This window comes from Leptonychotes weddellii, chromosome 7 (genome assembly GCF_054177405.1).
Source record: "Leptonychotes weddellii isolate Sample4059 chromosome 7, ASM5417740v2, whole genome shotgun sequence".
NCBI lineage: Eukaryota > Metazoa > Chordata > Mammalia > Carnivora > Phocidae > Leptonychotes > Leptonychotes weddellii.
The window spans coordinates 99520163-99538583 of record NC_138375.1 but is presented as its reverse complement, the minus strand read 5'-3'; the positions used below and the strand labels follow the sequence as shown (position 1 = coordinate 99538583).

Here is an 18421-nt window from a genome sequence, read left to right as displayed (position 1 = left end):
ATAAAACTCCTCTTCCCAACTAGTTATAAGTGAATTTATATCTTATGCAATGATAAATTTATGGTGAAACATTTTAGATGTCATTTTAAAATGTATGAGGAGATACCATCTTTCAAAATTATTTTAGGAGGTATGCAAAGAAAAAAATTTGATGACTACTAAGTTAGTTGATTACTTGATATTTTTTCCTTTCTGCACAAAGTGCCAGCTTTTCCCAGATTCTGTCAGCCGATGACCCTGCTTTCTCTTACACTGAGAAAATTGAAGCAATCAAAAGAGAACATCCACAAACCACCAACTTCATGCACACACCTGCTAGCTTCTGCACCACACCACATCCCTCCTGTTCCTATAGATGAACTCCCCAAGCTATTAACTAAACCTAAGCCCCCTCTTTATGCCCCAGGTCCCACCCCGTCTTATCTATTCCAGGGCATTGCTCTAGCCATTGATCTCTCTATTGTGTCATCCACTATTTCTCCTTAATACAGAATCATTCCTGTTAGTAAACAGATACACTACTATTTCCTTTTATCTTAAATACAAAAACAAAACCTGTCTTGATCCACATGCCCTTCTAGTGACCACCCATTTACCTCAAACCCTTTATATATAGTTTTATAATTTACAGCAAAATTCCTTGAAAGAGTTATCTATTCTCAATTCTTTTCTCTCATCATTCACTCTTAAGATAGACCTGCTTTGGTGAGGCCCCTACCCATTCCCACTGTTCTTTGTCAGTGCCACCAGCAGGCTCTGCTTTGCCACATCCAGTGGTCAGTTCTCAGGCCTCATCTTACTAGACCTGTCAGCAGCACTAGACCCATGAGACCTGTCCTTGAAATGGTTTCTTCATCTGACTTCCAAGACCTCCTAATTCCCTAAAGTTGCTTTCTAGTCACTCAGTACTCTTTGCGGATTCCTCATCTATTCAGCTTCTTGGACCTCTTCTCTTTTCTGACTATATGCATTACCTAGTCATCTCATTCAATCTCTTGTCTTCAAATACCATCTTATCTGCTTGTTCCAGGTATCTGCTCTTTCCCTCCAGATCTCTTCTCCATCTTTCTCCAACCTGGTCCCTGCCTCAGGTGGTTGACTTGTATGTACTTTATTGACAGGCCTCTGTGCCTTCTCACTTCTAGTTGGTTGTGACCAACAACAAGCTGTGGCAGCATAGTCAGGGAAGAGAGAAGACTGATGTTGGGATATTTATTTCCTCAACCCCTTCTTTGTGGGGACTCTTAACCAAGATGACTCCTCTCAAGGCCCCCTTCTCCACCTAACTTTCTGTTTCCAAGTTCCCATAACGCCTACCTCTCCTGTTCTTTTAGAATTTGGAACCCTCAGGATGTTCAGCGATTCCTTGTATTTCTTTGCATGCTCACCTCTAATAATCCCTTTGTAAATAAACCCTCCTGAAATATTCCTAATTTGAGTATGCCATTGTTTTCTGTTGGGACTCTGACTGTTTTGGTGCAGATGACTTCCACATTTATAACTTTATTTGGAGTCTTCCTTCTGAATTCCAGTCTTCCATAGGTAGCAGGCAATAGAGCACCTCCTTTGAGCCATCTAACAGAAATCTCAAAGTTATCATGTCCAGTATTGAGCTCCTGACATTCTCCCTCCAACCTATTCATCCACCACTCTTCCCCATCTTGGTAAATATGTCTGATGCTCAGACATATCTCTCAGGCTAATCAGTCCTGGCCTCCTCTCCCACCTCCTGTCTGCTCTGTCAGCAAGTTCTCTTGGTGCTACCTTTCACTGGCCTCTTCCACCACCCCATTGCCACTACTCTGACCCAAGGCACCATTATATTTCATCTGGATTATTGTAGGAGCCTCACGGATGGCCTTCCTGCTTTCTCCCTGCTTCATCAGTTCCAACACAGCAGCCAAGGCTGTTTTATTACACACAGTCAGATCATGTCCCTCCTCTGCTATCAGCCCAGCCTCACCCTGATTTACGTGATAGGTCTCTGTCACCTTTCTGACCTCATTTATAATTCCTGCCTTTATTTTCTCCACTCCAACCATTGTGGGCTCCTCAGAGTTCTTTGAACAGACTAAACCAGCCTAAACTTGCTGTCCCTCTGCTTGAGATGCTCTTCCCCTAGAAAGTCATATAGCTGGTTTCCCCACTATCTTCTGAACTTTTACATATTTATTACTTATTTATTTTACTTTTATTTATTCTTTTACTTATTTATTTTGTTTATTATCTTCTCCCAACCAGAATATATGTTTCATGAGGGCAGGGATTTTTGCCCTTTGGAGTAGTGTCCAGCACAAAGCAGTTGAATTTTGAATGAAATGAAAACATTAAAAAAGACCTAAATAAATGGAGATACATGGTTTTATTAAATAGGAAAGCTCAACATTATAAAGGTGTCAGTTCTCCTCAAATTGATGAATTCAGTGCAATTCCAATAAAAATCCCAATGGAGTTTTTCAAAGAACTTGACAATTCTAAACATATATTAATGAGCACAGCCTAAGAATTGCTAAGCACTCTTGAAGATTAAGGTGGGGAATCTGCTCTTCCAGATATCAGCACTTTTTCATCAAGTTGTGGTAATTCAGACAAGGTGGTATTGATTGAGGACTAAACAAATTGGTAATAGAACAAAATAGAAAACCCTGAAGCAGACCTATGCATTATGGCAACTTAATATATGACAGAGGCAGCTCTGCAATCACTGGAGGAAGGAAGGATAATTCAATAAATTGTCCTGGAACAGTCAGTTATCCATAACAAAAAAAATGTAATTGGATCCCTACCTCACACCATACACAAAATTAATCCCAGATAAATTACACATAAATGTGTAGGACAAAACTTCAACATTTTTAGCAGAAAATAGATCATTATCTTTATGACTTCAATGTAGAGAACCTGCTAGAAATGACCAAAAATTTGCTAGCCATGAAGAAAATATTGAAATATTTTTATGTACATAAAAATGAAGAACATTTGTTTATTAAGAGACACTGTAAAGCAAATGATTATTATTCAGAATATATAAAGAACTCCTAGAAGTCAGTTAGAAAAATACAAATATCCCAAAATGAAAATGAACAAAGCCTTGAACAAGCTTTCACAGCAGAAACACAAATGACCAATATTCGTGATAATATACTTAATCTCTTTAGTAATCAGAAAAATTCAAATTTGCATTGGAAATCACAGGATTTTTGTTTTTATTAAAAAGTGTCATAATACAAAATGTGAGTGGGGATATGGAGCAAATGCAATACACACTGCTGGTGGAAATACCACTTGGTGCCCTCATGGGAAAAATGTTTAGGTATTGGCCTCTAAATGTAAACATTCACTTGGGTACCAGGAGACCTGTATAGGAATGTTTATAACAGCACTGTTTACAATAACAAAAATCAAACAACTCCCCTCCAAGAATTAAGAGGTTAGAAACAACCCAATGTCCATCGACTGTGTAAATAAATTGTATTAAAATCATATGATATAATATTTTAGAACAGTGAAAGTGAATGAACCACAACTACACACTGGCTTTCTTTCCAGTCCTATTGGCCTGTGTTGCCCCTGTCCTGGCAGCTAACGCAGCTCAGCTCTAGGACAGAATAGCCAGTCCTTCAGGCAACAACGTGGACTTTCAGTGTGAGCCCTTTTTCCTTCTCCTTAAACTCAGCTTCTGACTCATTTTGCCCCTGGCTTCACATTCCCTGAGCCTCACCCCTAAACTAGGCTCAGTATGCACGAGCGCACGCGCGCATGTGCGCGTGCAGTTAAGAGAGGATTTGTGAACAGTGTTAGGCTTCTGACAGGAAGAGGAAGGAGAGAATGGACCTCAGATAGGCAGCCATTGTCCACTGCAGATCTCCCTGGACTTACAGTGGGGTTACATCCTGATAACCCCCTCATAAGCTGAAAATATCCTAAGTCGAAAATGCATTGAATACACCTAAGCAACCAAACATCACAGCTTAACCTATTTTAAACATACTTAGAACACTTCCATTAGGCATTAGTTCGGCAAAAATCATCTAACGCAAAGCCTATTTTGTAATAAAGTGTTGAATGTCTCAGGCAGTGGATGAAACACTGTGCTGCGAGTGAAAAACAGAATGGTTATCAGTGTATCATTGGTCACCCTTGTGATAGTGTGGTTGACTGGGACCGGCTGTTCGCGGCAGCTGCGCAGCATTAGGAGAGAGTATCGTAGTGCATATGGCTGGCCCAGGAAAAGATCAAAATTAAAAATTCAAAGTACAGTTTCTACTAAATGTGTATAGCTTTCGGACCATCATAAAGCCGGAAAGTCGTGTCCACCTGGGTTGTAGGTCAGAGACCGTAGTGCTGGTTGATACCTCTTCCCTCTTGCCCCGCTGCAGACTCCTTGAGGGGAGCGGCCATGTCATCATTATCCATGCATTCCCCCAGCATGGCACCTGGCACATCTCAAGTATTCAAGAAATACCGAACAAAAGATGAGTCTAAGAAAGACCTAACTGGTCAGACCCAACAGAAACAGAAATCAGGTCAAGAGCCTCTTTGCCAGAATCAACACACTCACTGGGAAAGATGGTAGCTACAGATAAGGAAATGGGGAAGATGACAAACCAAGAAATAGAGGCATTTAGGGCTTTCTTTGGCTAGCAAAACCAGAGCGTACTGGTCAGGGGCACTGGTCCTCCAGAGCAGCAAAGTGTATAGGACACTTGCTTTTTGATGCAAGTGTCCTAAAGTCTTCGGCAGTAACTCCACAACAAGGTGATGTTTTCTTGATCTTAAAAGGAGCACAGCAGAAGCTTTTGTCCTTCAGTTGCCAGGGCGGGGAACATGGCTTACCATTCAACTGGAACAGTATTTTTGGCAGCAAGGCCTTTTAGTAGCTTTTCTCAGCCATCCCCTGCACCAGCCAGCCCCTTACTGGATGGGCTGGCTGGCAGCATAATGCCCTGGGCCTGGTTTCCCCAATTAGCCCGGTGTTAATGTTTTGTATCCCTCTGGCGATGACTAATTTACCACCCCTGTGTCTGAGGAGGTACAGAGCATTCAGAGAAATTTTCCTGACTTCTGGTCAATAGTGCCAAGATCTGGTCAGTGTATTCCAGCATTCAGAACAATTGTCTCTCATTCCTGCCTCCACGCTGGGGTCACCTCATGCAGTGATGTGCTTTGTGCTTTGCACAAAGGTTTTGCTGAGAGGCAAGGGGAGCTGAATCCAGACTACATTTTGCTCACTAAACCTGGAGGGAGGGTTTGCATCCTGCACCTGCCTGGAGGAGGGAGCTCTTTCTTCTTATCAGGGGCATCCAGCCTGGGCTTCAGCTGCCCAGAGGGTCGCCTTCACCCAATGGGCACAGAGATAAGTACTGCCTTCCCATCCTGTCCCTAGGAGGGACCCAAAAGCATTGGACTGATCTGCGATTGCTCTTGCTGGGAGTGAGACCATCTGCAGAAGGGCCGTGATCGTGGCCTGTGTTCTCAGCCCTGCTCCTGAGAGTTTTGAATCTTCCTGATCACTGCCTATCTGTGAGCATCCTCTGCCCAGCCTGCTGGCCGCCTGTGTTCTGGCTCCTTGCCTGGCTGATTCCTGGCTCACAGCTTAGCCCCGAGCTTCCGTTTGTGCCCAGGCCCCTGCCTGGCTGCTGACGCCATCCCTGGATGCTGCTGGTCCTGGCTTTCCGTGCTGACTCTGGGCTTCAAAACTTAAAGGCTTAGCACTCACAGTAGCCTCAGATCCAGACAAGAAGGGATTGTTTTCCACCGAGTAAAGTATTTCTGTCCAGCCCAATAAGACATCGTTGAACAGCCGGGCTTGACCCACTGGTGCACTCTATACATACCCCTGTTTACAGATGGCCTCATAGACCCCTCTGTTCCAGGCATACGTCTACCCCATTCTTCTGGTCCATGACCACAGAGTTCATTCCACTCTAATCTCTTAATCACGTGTATCTCTCTAGATTACAGATGATCTTTCTCAGTATTGTTTGCAGCAATGTGCTCAAATTCCAACTAACATCCTTCATACCTTGACCCATCTCCCAAGATTCCCCAACCTGTGCCTCCCCCAGTAGTCACCCCATCACACCACATACACACGCACACACATATGCATACATGCCCATGTGAGTGTGTGTACATGTGCACACATACACACAGACCCACAGAGCCTGCTTTGGATTTAGGGTCCAGAGACTATTTGGCTGCTGAAGCCATATGCAGGATGAGTCAGAAGCCTGCAAAGAAAATCCATGTTGTTACTGGAAGGACTGGCTGTCCCGTCCTGGAGCTGAGCTGCGTGACTTGCTAGGATAGGAACAACACAGGCATATAGGACCAGAAAGAAACTCAGGAGCGGGGAGGAATAAAAGATCAGGGAAATTGATCCTGTCAGAATCCTGGGAGAAAAGATCACACTTTGAAAAATGTGTTTGGGGAGCGCCTGGGTGGCTCAGTCGGTTAAGCGTCTGACTCTTGACTTTGGCTCAGGTCATGATCTCAGGGTCCTGGGATCGAGCCCCACATCAGGCTCCACACTCAGCAGGGTGTCTGTCTGCTTGAGGATTCTCTCCCTCTCCATCTGCTCCCCCACCACTGCTCTCACACACACTCCCTCTCTCTCTAAAAATAAATAAATAAAATAAATAAATAAATTTTTAAGGAAGAAAGAAAGATATGTTTGGGAGGGGTGCCTGGGTGGCTCAGTCGGTTAAGGCATCTGCCTTCGGCTCAGGTCATGATCCCAGGGTCCTGAGATTGAGCCCCACATGGAGTTACCAGTTCATCGGGAAGTCTACTTCTCCCTCTCCCCCTGCTTGTGCTCTCTCAAATGAATAAGTAAAATCTTAAAAGAAAAAGAAAAACGTGTTTGGGAGCCATCATGCCTCCAGCTCTTTTGCTCAGCCCCAGCCCCATATCTGACCAGAAACTATGAACAGTCCAGCTCCCCTTTCCCCCATAATTCATTCTGGCCACCTAGTCATTCCAACACAACTTCTACAGCTTAAGCTCCAGGTGCTTGCCTCAGTCACCTTGGCTATAGGAGACTACTTTGTGCTGGCCTCCCCACCCCCAGCAGCTGGCCCTCTCCCACAGGGGGATCCTGGCTTTCAGGCTCCATTTCCTGCACCCTGGCTCCTGTGGAATGTATTTCAGCACCTCTAGGGCTGAGATCCCTTCTTGATGTACCTTTTCCACTCTCCACAGCACCTACCATGATTCTGGGCACATATCACACCATCAATGTTTGTTGACTGTTTGATGGACAGATTGATTATAAGCACACATTCCATCACATCGTATAAAGTGGTGTTTTTCAAAGAGTGCTGGGAGGATCCTTTGCACCAGAATTTCATTGGGTGTTTTCTAAAATGCACATGCTTGGACCGACCCCACCACACACAGACTAAATCAGAATTTCTGAGAGTGTAACTGTGGCGGTTGCCTTGTAGCAGATAGAAGATGGCCACAGATGGACATTTCTGCCATCAAGAGGTGGGGTCTATTTCTCCTCTCCTTGAACTTGGCCCATGGCTACTCTGAACAATGAGGGGAGGCTATGCCAGTTCTAGGCCCAGCCTTGGTCTCTGGGAGGCCTGGAGTATATGGAGGGACCCTAAGACTGCATGAGGAGGAAGAAGAGTCCAGCTGAGCCAGCTCTGCATTCATCCCCTCCAATTTGCTAGGTGTGTGGGTGAAGCTGTCTTGGACCCTCCGGATGAGACCAGACACCAGCTGAAAACCAGTGGATGACCCCAGGTGATCACCTGGAGCAGAAGAGTCACCCAGCTGATCCTTGCCAGAATTCCTAACCCACGAAATTGTGAAGTGGAATAAGTTGGTTGTTGCTTTAAACCTCTACGTTTTGTGAGAACTTGTTACACAGTTATAGATAATAAGAATATGCAGATGTCACAAATTCTCCAGGTTATTCTTGTATATCTTAGAATTTGAGTCATTGTTGTAAAGGGATCTGACACTTAATGAGTAAAATTTTATCTTAAAGAAGAGAAAAGGGGCGCCTGGGGGCTCAGTCGTTAAGCATCTGCCTTCAGCTCAGGTCATGATCTCAGGGTCCTGGGGAAGCCTGCTTCTCCCTCTCCCACTCCCCCTGCTTGTGTTCCCTCTCTAGCTGTGTCTCTCTCTGTCAAATAAATAAATTAAAAATCTTTAAAAAAAAAGAAAAGAAAATATAATTCACTTCACAATTTGTTGTTTATATATCCTAAGGGAAGGAATATATGGTAAAATAAAATCTCATCATTTATGTTGAACTCATTTTGTTTATTGGACAGTTCTGACCATAATACAAACAAAAGAAGGCCTCCAGCTCTCCTGAACTTTTCTAGACAATTCAGTTGCCTCAGACAGTGTTAATAAACAATGTCATCCCAATGGAATAAAATTCAGCTTTGGATTTAAAATGTAGTGAGTCCTGACAACATTTGGTTTGGATTGGACATGTTTCCTTAGTCTATGCTTCCAGGCCAAAACTAAGAAAACGGGGGGGGGGGCGGGGGGGAGAGGAGGTTAGTCTCTTGGGAGTATATTTTAAATCTGAAGCTTGTGGGTTTCTTTCGGGTTTCATAATGAAACCTTTAGACTTGTAAGTCACATGACCAACCACTACTTTAGCCATAGTTTTGGATGAAAACCACAGGACCCTACAAACCCCACTGGGATTAGTGATTTTTGTTTTGGTTTCTCAACAAAGCAATTTGGACAAATCTGAGAAATTTTTACAGACTCAGCAGAGATCGGTGTGAAACTCAGCGTCTTCCTTGGATGCTTCAGCTCAGCTTCAGTGGGTTTGGACGGGTCCAGTGCTTAAAAATGGAACTCCAAAAGCATAAAACCACACAAGCCAAAAATATTTTCCAAAATGAGTTTAACTAAGCTGAAGCTGCTGGGATTTGTGCCCTCTCTTTGCAGACAAGTAAATGTGCCCCTTCCAACTAGATTCCCAACCTGGCCTTCAAGCTCATTGGGTCTGCTGCGTCACATGCTAAGCAGAGCTGTCTCTTTAGAACAGAACCCTGGCCTCTTTAGATGCCCTTCAGAGGTGGCAGTGTGTTTCCCAAAATTCAATAGTTCAAAGTCTGGCAAGAAATCAACCCCACCACCTATTTTTATTTTGTTCATCTGCAAAACAAAGTGTCCATATGGTGGCATCACTTGAGAATAGCTGACAAATAAATACAATAATCCTTAAAGCCAGTGGTTCCCAAACAACCAGTCTAGCCCATGGCTGGGCTGCATCAACACTCCTTGAGGTTCTGGTGAAAAATACAGATTCCCAGGCAGCTCTCCAAATCAGAATTTCTTGGTGGGAGACCAGGAATCTTTATTTTTCATGAGTTGTTCAGATGATTGTATACATCCAAGTTTAGGAAGCGCTTTGGTGTTGAAAAAATATGACACCCCAGCTCTGGCCAAGATGGAGTAACATGGATTGGATTTATCCTACTGCCTGAAACAGCTAAAAAATGGCAACAAAGGGGCGCCTGGGTGGCTCAGTCGTTAAGCGTCTGCCTTCAGCTCGGGTCATGATCTCAGGGTCCTGGGATCGAGCCCCGCATCGGGCTCCCTGCTCCGCGGGAAGCCTGCTTCTCCCTCTCCCACTCCCGCTGCTTGTGTTCCCTCTCTCGCTGTCAAATAAATAAAATCTTTAAAAAAAAAAATGGCAACAAAATGTATAAAAGAACGGCTTTCAGACCCTGGATATCAGGCAGTACGGGATGATGATCCCTGAGAGGGCAACAAATGATTTTCCAGATCTCAGGAAAAGAGAGCGAGACAACGCTTGGTGCGTGATAATCACATCTACAGGATGAGATTATTAGGATGTGATTTTCTTTTACCCCATGAAAGATGCTTATTCACTTCACAGAAGACTCCTCACCTAGTGGGGACTGGCTGAATAACCTGCAGGCCTTCCTTCCAGTGGAGATATTCAACAACACTGGTGTGCAGATGCTGATCAAGACCAAGGCCAAGTAAGGATTGGGTTTGCAACATGCTCCCGTTTGTGTTTTAAAAATAGAGGTATTTACATATTACAATATGCAAAACCTTTCTGTCAGAAACCTAAGAGAGTGGTACGTTGCTTGTGTCTGAGGAACAAGCCTGACAAGCTAGGATGAGGTGGGAGGGAAACAAGTTTTACAGGATACTTTCTGTACTGCTCAAATATCTTAAAATGATCATGTATTTCCCTTTAAATGAAAATTTAAAATAAACGAGTCATCCTAAGGATTTCTTTAAATATTTAACCAGGGGTGCCTGGCTGGGTTAGTCAGTAGAGCATGCAACTCTTGATCTTGGGTTTGTGAGTTCAAGCTCCATGTTGCAGGTAGAGATTACTGAAGAATAAATAAACTTAAAAAAAAAAAAAACAATAAAATCAATAAATATTTAACCAAATTTTATTTGATTTTCACAAACTCACCTATTCTGTAACTCTTCAGGAAGACATTGACCATGTAAAGTGCTTGATATAATACACACCCATTCGGTAATTTATTCTCTGTATCATTCACAATTTAGTTTGTCTTTATTCATCTGACATATAATAGAATATTACACACCAAGCAGTGACAACAAATTACATCATTTATTGTGTTTCAACTTATTTGAAAAACAGGTTGTTGCCATGGCCTGTTCATTTCCAAAATATGAGTTTAAAGTTATTTAATTGTTTTTGGGGTCTGGCACAGTCCCACACAATGCCCACAGTCAATTATCTGGTCATATCCACATTCCTGCGGTTGTTTCTAAAATCTACAAAGTATTCTATTTTAGACTTCCAAGGGTCCAAAGTGTAAGATGTTTGTATAAGGTCTGTGTTTGCTCTATGCATGGGTACACGTAAGATAAAGAAAACTTCAGGCTCAGAATAAATGTTCTTCCCTCAGGCAGGGTCAGCGTCCTGACTAGATGTCCATGTTCAGGCCTCTGGATTATGAGGAGCCCTTCTTAAGGGGACCCAGCACAACCTTTCCTGTTGTGCTTTTTCCACTCTTCTGAAGGATGGCATATACATGTTTTTGTTGTCAGGCAAAAGAGATGAGCTATGTGAATTACCTAAAATTTTGCTTCTGCAGATCATAAGGATTTGGGAAATTTAAAGAACTAAAAGCCCCAAAGAACCAAAGTCAGAGAAAGTGATTCTGGGAATCTAAGTAACTGAGAAATCAAATCCATTCTTTTTGATATTCCATTGTTTTCTCTGCTCATCGATTCTCACCACAGGACAAACAAGGTCAATTCCTTCTCTCAAATTCCTTCTCAAAAACAATGGGAAAAGAAGCAAAATATGGATATGTTTGTGTTGGCTTGTGTCAGCATAAACACTGGGAACATATGTAAGAAACTAGCAATATGGTTACCTATGAGGACAAGAGATGGGGGTGCAGAGGGCCTGGGGTATATGGGGACACACCTCTCAACACATACAGTTTTTTAAATTGAGGTGTAGTTGACACACAGTGTTACATTAGTTGCAGGCATACAGCATAGTGATGCAATTTCTCTATACCTTATGCTGTGCTCGCCACAAGCGTAGCTGCCATCTGTCACCATACAATGCTATCACAATGCCATTGCCTACATTCCCTCTGCTGTGCCTTTCATCCCATGACTTGTTCATTCTGTCACTGGAAGCCTGTGCTTCCGACTCCCTTTGACCCCTTATGCCCATCCCTGCTAGCAACTGTCAGTTTGTTCCTATACTTATGGGTCTGTTTCTGTGTGTGCCCACTGTCTGCTTGTGGGTGTGTGTGTGTGTGTGTGTGTATGTTTTAGATTCCACGTATAAGGGCAATCATTTGATATTTGTCTTTGTCTTATTTCACTTAGCATAATACCCTCTATGTCCATCCATGCAAGATCTCACTCGTTTTTATGACTGTGTAATACTCCATTGTATATATTGCACATCTCCTTTAGGCGTTCATCTATGAAGGGCTGCTTGTGCTGCTTCCATATCTTGGCTGTTGTAAATAATGCTGCTATAGACATAGGGGTGCGTGTATCTCCTTGAATTAATGTTGTTTTTTTTTTTAAGATTTTATTTATTTATTTGAGAGAGAGAATGAGAGACAGAGAGCACGAGAGGGAAGAGAGTCAGAGGGAGAAGCAGACCCCCCGCTGAGCAGGGAGCCCGATGCGGGACTCGATCCCAGGACTCCGGGATCATGACCCGAGCCGAAGGCAGTCGCTCAACCAACTGAGCCACCCAGGCGCCCTGAATTAATGTTTTCATTTTCTTTGGGTAAATAGCCAGGAGTAGAATTACTGGATCATATAGTATTTCTATTTTTAATTTTTCGAGGAACCTCCATACTGTTTTTAACAGTGGCTGCACCAATTTACATTCCCACCAGCAGTGCATGAGGGTTCCCTTTGCTCCACAACCTCGCCAACACTTGTCATTTGTGTTTTTGATTCTAGCCATTCTGACAGGAATAAGAAGGTATCTCATTGTGGTTTTGATTTGCATTTTCCTGATGATTAGTGATGTTGAGCATCTTTTCATGTGTCTATTGGCCATCTTTATCAACATATACATTTTTATAGTGTTTTCATCTTGGACCATGTGAATGCATCACCTATTTTTAAAATTTAAGTTAAAAAATATTTCTCAAAGCTTATCTCTTTCCATAAAACCTTTATATAACATGCCTAAGGCTAGGTTGAATGGACTGGAGTTGCATAAACCGAATAAAAACAACAGGAAGGTGGAGCTCAATCTCCACTTCCCCCTTCCTATACTTATCATTTTGGATGAAAAAAGATCTCCAATAATTATCTAAGAGATTTCCTTCTGGCTGCCATTTTCCATGGCTTATATCGGATGAGTCTGTAGGTTCCTAGAACATTTTGAAAAATAAAAGACAAAATTCTACTTTGGGTAATTTTTCCTTTGGGAGACATTTTGGGTATTCACTACAGAATCACTTGTGTGAAATAACAGAAGTCAACAAAACAACGAGGATCCTGGGAAGAAAAAGCAATTGTGTGTGTGTGTGTGTGTGTGTGTGAGTGTGTTTGTGTCACGCACTCATGTGCAGGGCAATGGGGAAGAAGGCAGAGAAGGCCTGGAGGTATTTCCCAGTGTAAACATTAGAGGTTTAATTTTTGCAAAGCAGCTTTTCTGGTGAAATATTGCTGACTGTATTTGGAAGTTGATAATATAATTCAGTTCTCCTCTGGGCATTGTGGGTATACTATGATTTTCTTGGTTGAAATGCCTCCCTCCCCACCCCAGAATAGTAAAAAGAGTGAATAATTTCATATTGGACACTTTCCCTTTTGGGGAATAATTTAAGCACTACCATATGTCTTCTTATTTTGTCCTACTGTCTCTCAAGAACCGCTGGGCTTTGAAAATGCAGAAACAAAGCAAACACAAAAGAACACACTGAGATGTGTGTGTGTGTGTGTGTGCGCACGCACGTGCATGTGCACACATGTCTGTGTGTGTGTGTGTGTTTAAAAGCACTCTGTGGTGATTGCCCAATCACTGGGCCGTGGTAATTATCCAGGAAGGTGTTTGAAGATATGCTCCACTGAAGGGGAGTGATAACAACCTTCAGAAACTGTTTAATCCGCAGGAACTAAAATCAGTCTGATGGTGGCTGCACAAAATGGGAAGGAATAATCATTGAAATTAGACCCAAGGAAGAATGCATGAAGTGTGCCTGCTCTCAGGCGCCAGTGTCAGAACAGCTCAGGTCCAAGGAGCATGCATTTGACCTCAGATGAATTCTGGAGTGTTTTCCCTTAGAATAGCTTGCTCCAAGTCACTCCTGGTGACTTGGTGTCTCTCTCCCACATGTTATGTGGCGTGGTTGTCCCGTGTCCACAGTGACCTGCCAGATCCGCAGAAGGAGAAGCCTATTTCTGAAGCGTCTAAATCAATCTAGAAATAATAGTCTAGTTATTTGATTTTTCAAGTTCTTTGCCTTCTTCCTGCACTGAGGAGTTATGTGGCTAACTTTATTCACATCAAACAGCGATGGAGGTTAAAGTGATCTCCGATTTGGAACCGTATCATTTACTTGAAAAGTGCAGGGATTCTTTAAGTACACTCAATTCATGAGCACCCAGCCAACCAGATTGTTCAGGAAGCCTCTTACCTCAGGAAGCTGATTAAATTATAAAAATTATCAAGACATTTATTTCAAATTCTTGTCAGGTGCCCGGGGCACTTTTAAAATTCGACCCCAGCATTCTTTAACATCTTCTCATCAAGAACAGGAACCCCTGAACCTGCTCTTGAATCAGGATGGGCTGGTGACTTCCCTGAGCAGTAAAGTGTGGCAGAAACCTTGCTCTGTGGCTTCTGAGGCTAGATTAGAAAAGGCCATGCCCCTTCTACTTTTCCTCCTGGGGTGCTTGCTCTGGAAGAAGCTGGCCGCTATGGAAGGAGTCTCCCTCCCCTGAGAAAATCTTTCTGGGCAGGCCTTTGGCCACAGCCTCGCTGAGCTTCCAGCAGTGGCCAGCAATGGCTGCTGGCCATGTGGACAGGCCATCTTGGACACGCAGCCCAGTTAAGCCTTCAGATGTTGCCATCGCTGCCAGTATCTGACTGCAACCTCAGGAGACATTCCATGTGACAAAAAAGCAGCTAAGCCCTTCCTGAGTTTATAGCCCACAAAATCCTTTTTTTAAAGTTGTTTTTAACACACTGGTTTTGGTTTACGCCACCAAGTTTTGGGGTAATTTGTTATTCGGTGCCAAGGGGAAGGAAGTTTCTCTCCTTTGACACACCTCATCATTCCAGCTGCTTACTTTCACTTCTGAGTGTTTACCCTGTGCTGTGTTAATCCATTTTTCCTTTGGTTCATCTTCTCATCCTCCACCCATACACACACACACACAGCCACATGGCCACGGCCACCCGAATATGCACAAAATCGATCACTTGGCTCAGTTTTACTCCCTAGTTCACTCAGTTCAAACCTCATTTTTCAGCCGAAAAAACATGGGTCTGCAGGGATTAAGTGTTAGTTCAAGGTCACAGGGCTCAGTAGTGGCCCAGCTGGAAGTAAACCCAGGTCTTTGGACACCCAGGCCAGTCCTTCTCCCACTAATTACTTTCATTTCCCACTCATCTCCTAAAATAAAATGGGTCAATCCTTGTCTAGTCCAAAGGCCATAAACTCTGAAAGTGCCAAACAGACCCCTGGGCACTGCGCCTTGTTTGGCCTTCCGGTGGTTCTAGCAGTGACCGGTGGGCTCCTGGTGAGGAGCTGCCGGGGGCCCAACTCCTGGTGGGAGAAGAGGGGCAGTGAGTGAAGAGAAGAAAGAGGGAAGTGCCAAGAGGGCCTGCCCTATGCCTGCCTTCTTCCTCGCAGGCCTACATTCTGAAGGCCTCACGCTAATCATGGTTGGAGTGCAGGCAGGGATTCCCGAATGTGCTGGAAAACTGCCAGGTAACCCTCCTCCCCCAAGCTTCTATGTGAGACCCTTCTCACAAACAGAAGTGTTTTTATTTATTTATTTTTTTAAAGATTTTATTTATTTGACACAGAGAGAGACAGAGACAGAGAGCAACCACAAGCAGGGGGAACTGCAGGCAGGGGAGAAACAGGCTCCCTGCTGAGCAAGGAGCCTGAAGCGGGGCTCCATCCCAGGATCCCGGGACCAAGACCCAAGCTGAAGGCAGCTGCTCAACCAACTGAGCCACCCAGGAGCCTCCACAGAAGTGTTTTTAAATGGGATATTGCGTATTTCTGAGTCAGGCTTGGAAAAGGTGAGCGACTGGAGCCAAAGAGTGGGAAACCCTCTGTTAGACAGGACTGGCGCTGGTTAAATGTGGGGAGCGTGTATCTGTGTGTTTTATCTGCCATTGAGAGGACCGGGCAGGCTGTCATTAATACACTCTCTGCTGCCCACGGCCCCAGCATTGCCCCAATTTTTCTAAGCCCTACAGCATTGTCATATCATTTGTGGCGAGGGAATTAGAGCCAGTGAGTAAGAAGGCCAACTCCTGCACCCCCCCGTAATGGTGTATTTCCATTCCTTGAGCTGTCTTGCCAACAACCAGCTCTCCCTTCCACCCAGCTCTCCACCATTCTCCTACACCGAAGGGTAAAGGATGATTAAAAGTCATTTGTATGAGGTGTGGTTTCGTTCAATATGTACTGTTGGTTCTGCAAATATGCCGGTGGGACGTTGACCATGCATGTTATGTGTCATATGCCACTCTGTTGGCTGGCATGCAGTGGAAAGCCTGAAAAGCAAGGGAGGGGAAGTGGATATTTTTTCTGCTTTTGAAGCACAGGCTTTAATAAAACAAAAAACAAAACCCCAAGAGTTTTGAGAAAAAAATACCACATAATTACAGTTTTGTTAATCCTTCATGGATTCCTTACGCTGTACACAATTTGCCTCTCAATAAAAGCAGCAGCAGATTCATTTGACTGCCTAGGAGTCAGAAAATTGTGTTAAAATAAGTATATCTCATTTTCTGTGCTTGATATATTCTGGGAAAGTTATATGTAAATTGAATTTTTGCAAATTTGGCCTTATTTCAAATATTTTCAAGGTGTTTTCAATTTAAACTGGTACCATTTTGTAAAGCAAATAATAATTTGGTAGTGCAAATAGTCACTCCCTAACTTATTTGTTTTTTAAGTTTGGGTTGTTGTATTTACATTTTTTTCTAGAAACAAGATACAGCAAGATAAATGGTGACAGACAGTAAGACACTAACATTAGTAATACAAAGTAAACATTTTAAATATAAATGAACTATTTTTAGTTTTAGAAATTTAATCTAAGAATTTATATTTTTTTAAACAACTTTTATCTAAAGTAAGAACTTGCACCTATCGCAAAGTAGGGCAATCTGGCAAAATACTGACATAGCAAAATACTGAATTTATCCTAAGAATATAAGAGGACAATGTGTAAAAATGTATGTACCAAAAAAAAAAAAAAATCAATTGCAGCACTGTTTGTAATAACAAAAAGTTAAAAGGAACCCAAAATAGAGAGGTCAGTAAGAGAAGTTTAAATAAAAACATTATTTCATTTTCGTGCAATGTTTAGTTTACACTGCTATCAAAAGAGTGAAAGTGAGATACCATTTTCACCTACCATGTAGGCAACAATTTGTGAGTTTGTTGACTTCCTGTCGACGAGTGTGGGGTAATGAAGGGGTCAGAAGTGGTGTGGGTTAAGTACATAAAACACTTCCTCACTGGGTGGTTGTCTCCGGGAGTGGCGGTAGTTTTGGGTACGATCAAGTTTGCCAGTCCACAAATATTCTGGAGACTGAGACACTATAATCAATGTGACATCAACTTGAATTATTTATTTTAAAAATACTCCAAAGCCATTTTATATATTTAAGAGATATAAAAAGAGATTTGTAAGAGTTATACTGTTTAATGAGGAAGTATTAAAGTTTAATTTTCCTAAGATGTTTTTACTAGAACCATCTCTTACTGTTCTTTAAGGAGAAAATATGTATCCAGCTCTTTCAAAACAAGTTCTAGATAAGATCATCTTGTGTATTTGAAAGTTGGGTAGTGAATGCACTACCTTTGGTAATACTCAGCATTACCTACTTCTTGGGTCTTTTTCAGGGAAAGGGTAAACTTGCTCTTTGAAGTTTACTTGATTAAAATCAGTTAAGAATTACTTGACAATTCAGTTTATGGAAATGGACTGTTATTTAAGATGTGATCCTAAAGATTTCCATTTCGTTACCAATTTCTGTGTGTGTGTGTGTGTAGTACAGAAAAATAGAGATAAGGATACTCACCAATAATCACACCATCCTAATTTAACAAATTTTTTTGTCTGTTTCCTTCCAGGAGTTTTTCTTAGTATTGTTATGTTTTTTTAAAAATACAAAATACTGCAGATGTACAGAAAAATAATAGACTAGGACTCCTGTTTGCTTCAGTATGACAAATTAGATACCCTGAACATCCCTTGCTGAAAACAACTAAAAATGCTAAATAAAATATCAGAATTAAAAATTATTTTTAAATGCATCACTGGGCTGGTAGGACACTATGAAATATTCAGAGGCAAATAAAGTGAGAGCAGGAACCCTGGAAGGGAACTGTGCTCTGAATTTACCCTTGTCCGTGGAGGCATCTGAAGAGCCCTGCTGGCAGTGACCTTAGGTTTTGATGGTGCCGTGGGGGTAACGCAGACAGGAGATCAAGGCAAGAACCCCATCAAGGTGAAGTCTAATAGGAGACACCCCCCCCATAAAGCTAGGACCCCAGTGGGTAACGCCTTCAGTATACAGGTGAACTAGGTATACATCCTTTCCAGGGCGCCTGGGTGGCTCAGTTGGTTAAGCGACTGCCTTCGGCTCAGGTCATGATCCTGGAGCCCCGGGATCGAGTCCCGCATCGGGCTCCCTGCTCGGCGGGGAGCCTGCTTCTCCCTCTGACCC

At 42.8% G+C, this 18421-nt stretch overlaps 1 protein-coding gene and 1 long non-coding RNA gene across 5 annotated transcripts in view; both read left to right on the top strand.

The window, feature by feature from the left end:
- LOC115943399 (uncharacterized) overlaps positions 1-8468 on the top strand; it is a 64644-nt gene extending 56176 nt beyond the window's left edge. For 2 of the 4 annotated variants that reach the window (XR_014147174.1, XR_014147173.1), the window contains exon 3: positions 7683-8468. This is a non-coding gene — a long non-coding RNA (uncharacterized LOC115943399). The other 2 variants (XR_014147180.1, XR_014147179.1) reach the window with 1 other exon arrangement.
- A 1399-nt stretch (positions 8469-9867) lies between these two features.
- Positions 9868-18421, top strand: part of LOC115943405 (uncharacterized) — a 42059-nt gene continuing 33505 nt past the window's right edge. Inside the window, exon 1 of the mRNA XM_081825598.1 lies at positions 9868-9992. Within this exon, the coding sequence (XP_081681724.1) occupies positions 9868-9992 (125 nt within the window). The remainder of the gene's footprint in view (positions 9993-18421) is intronic.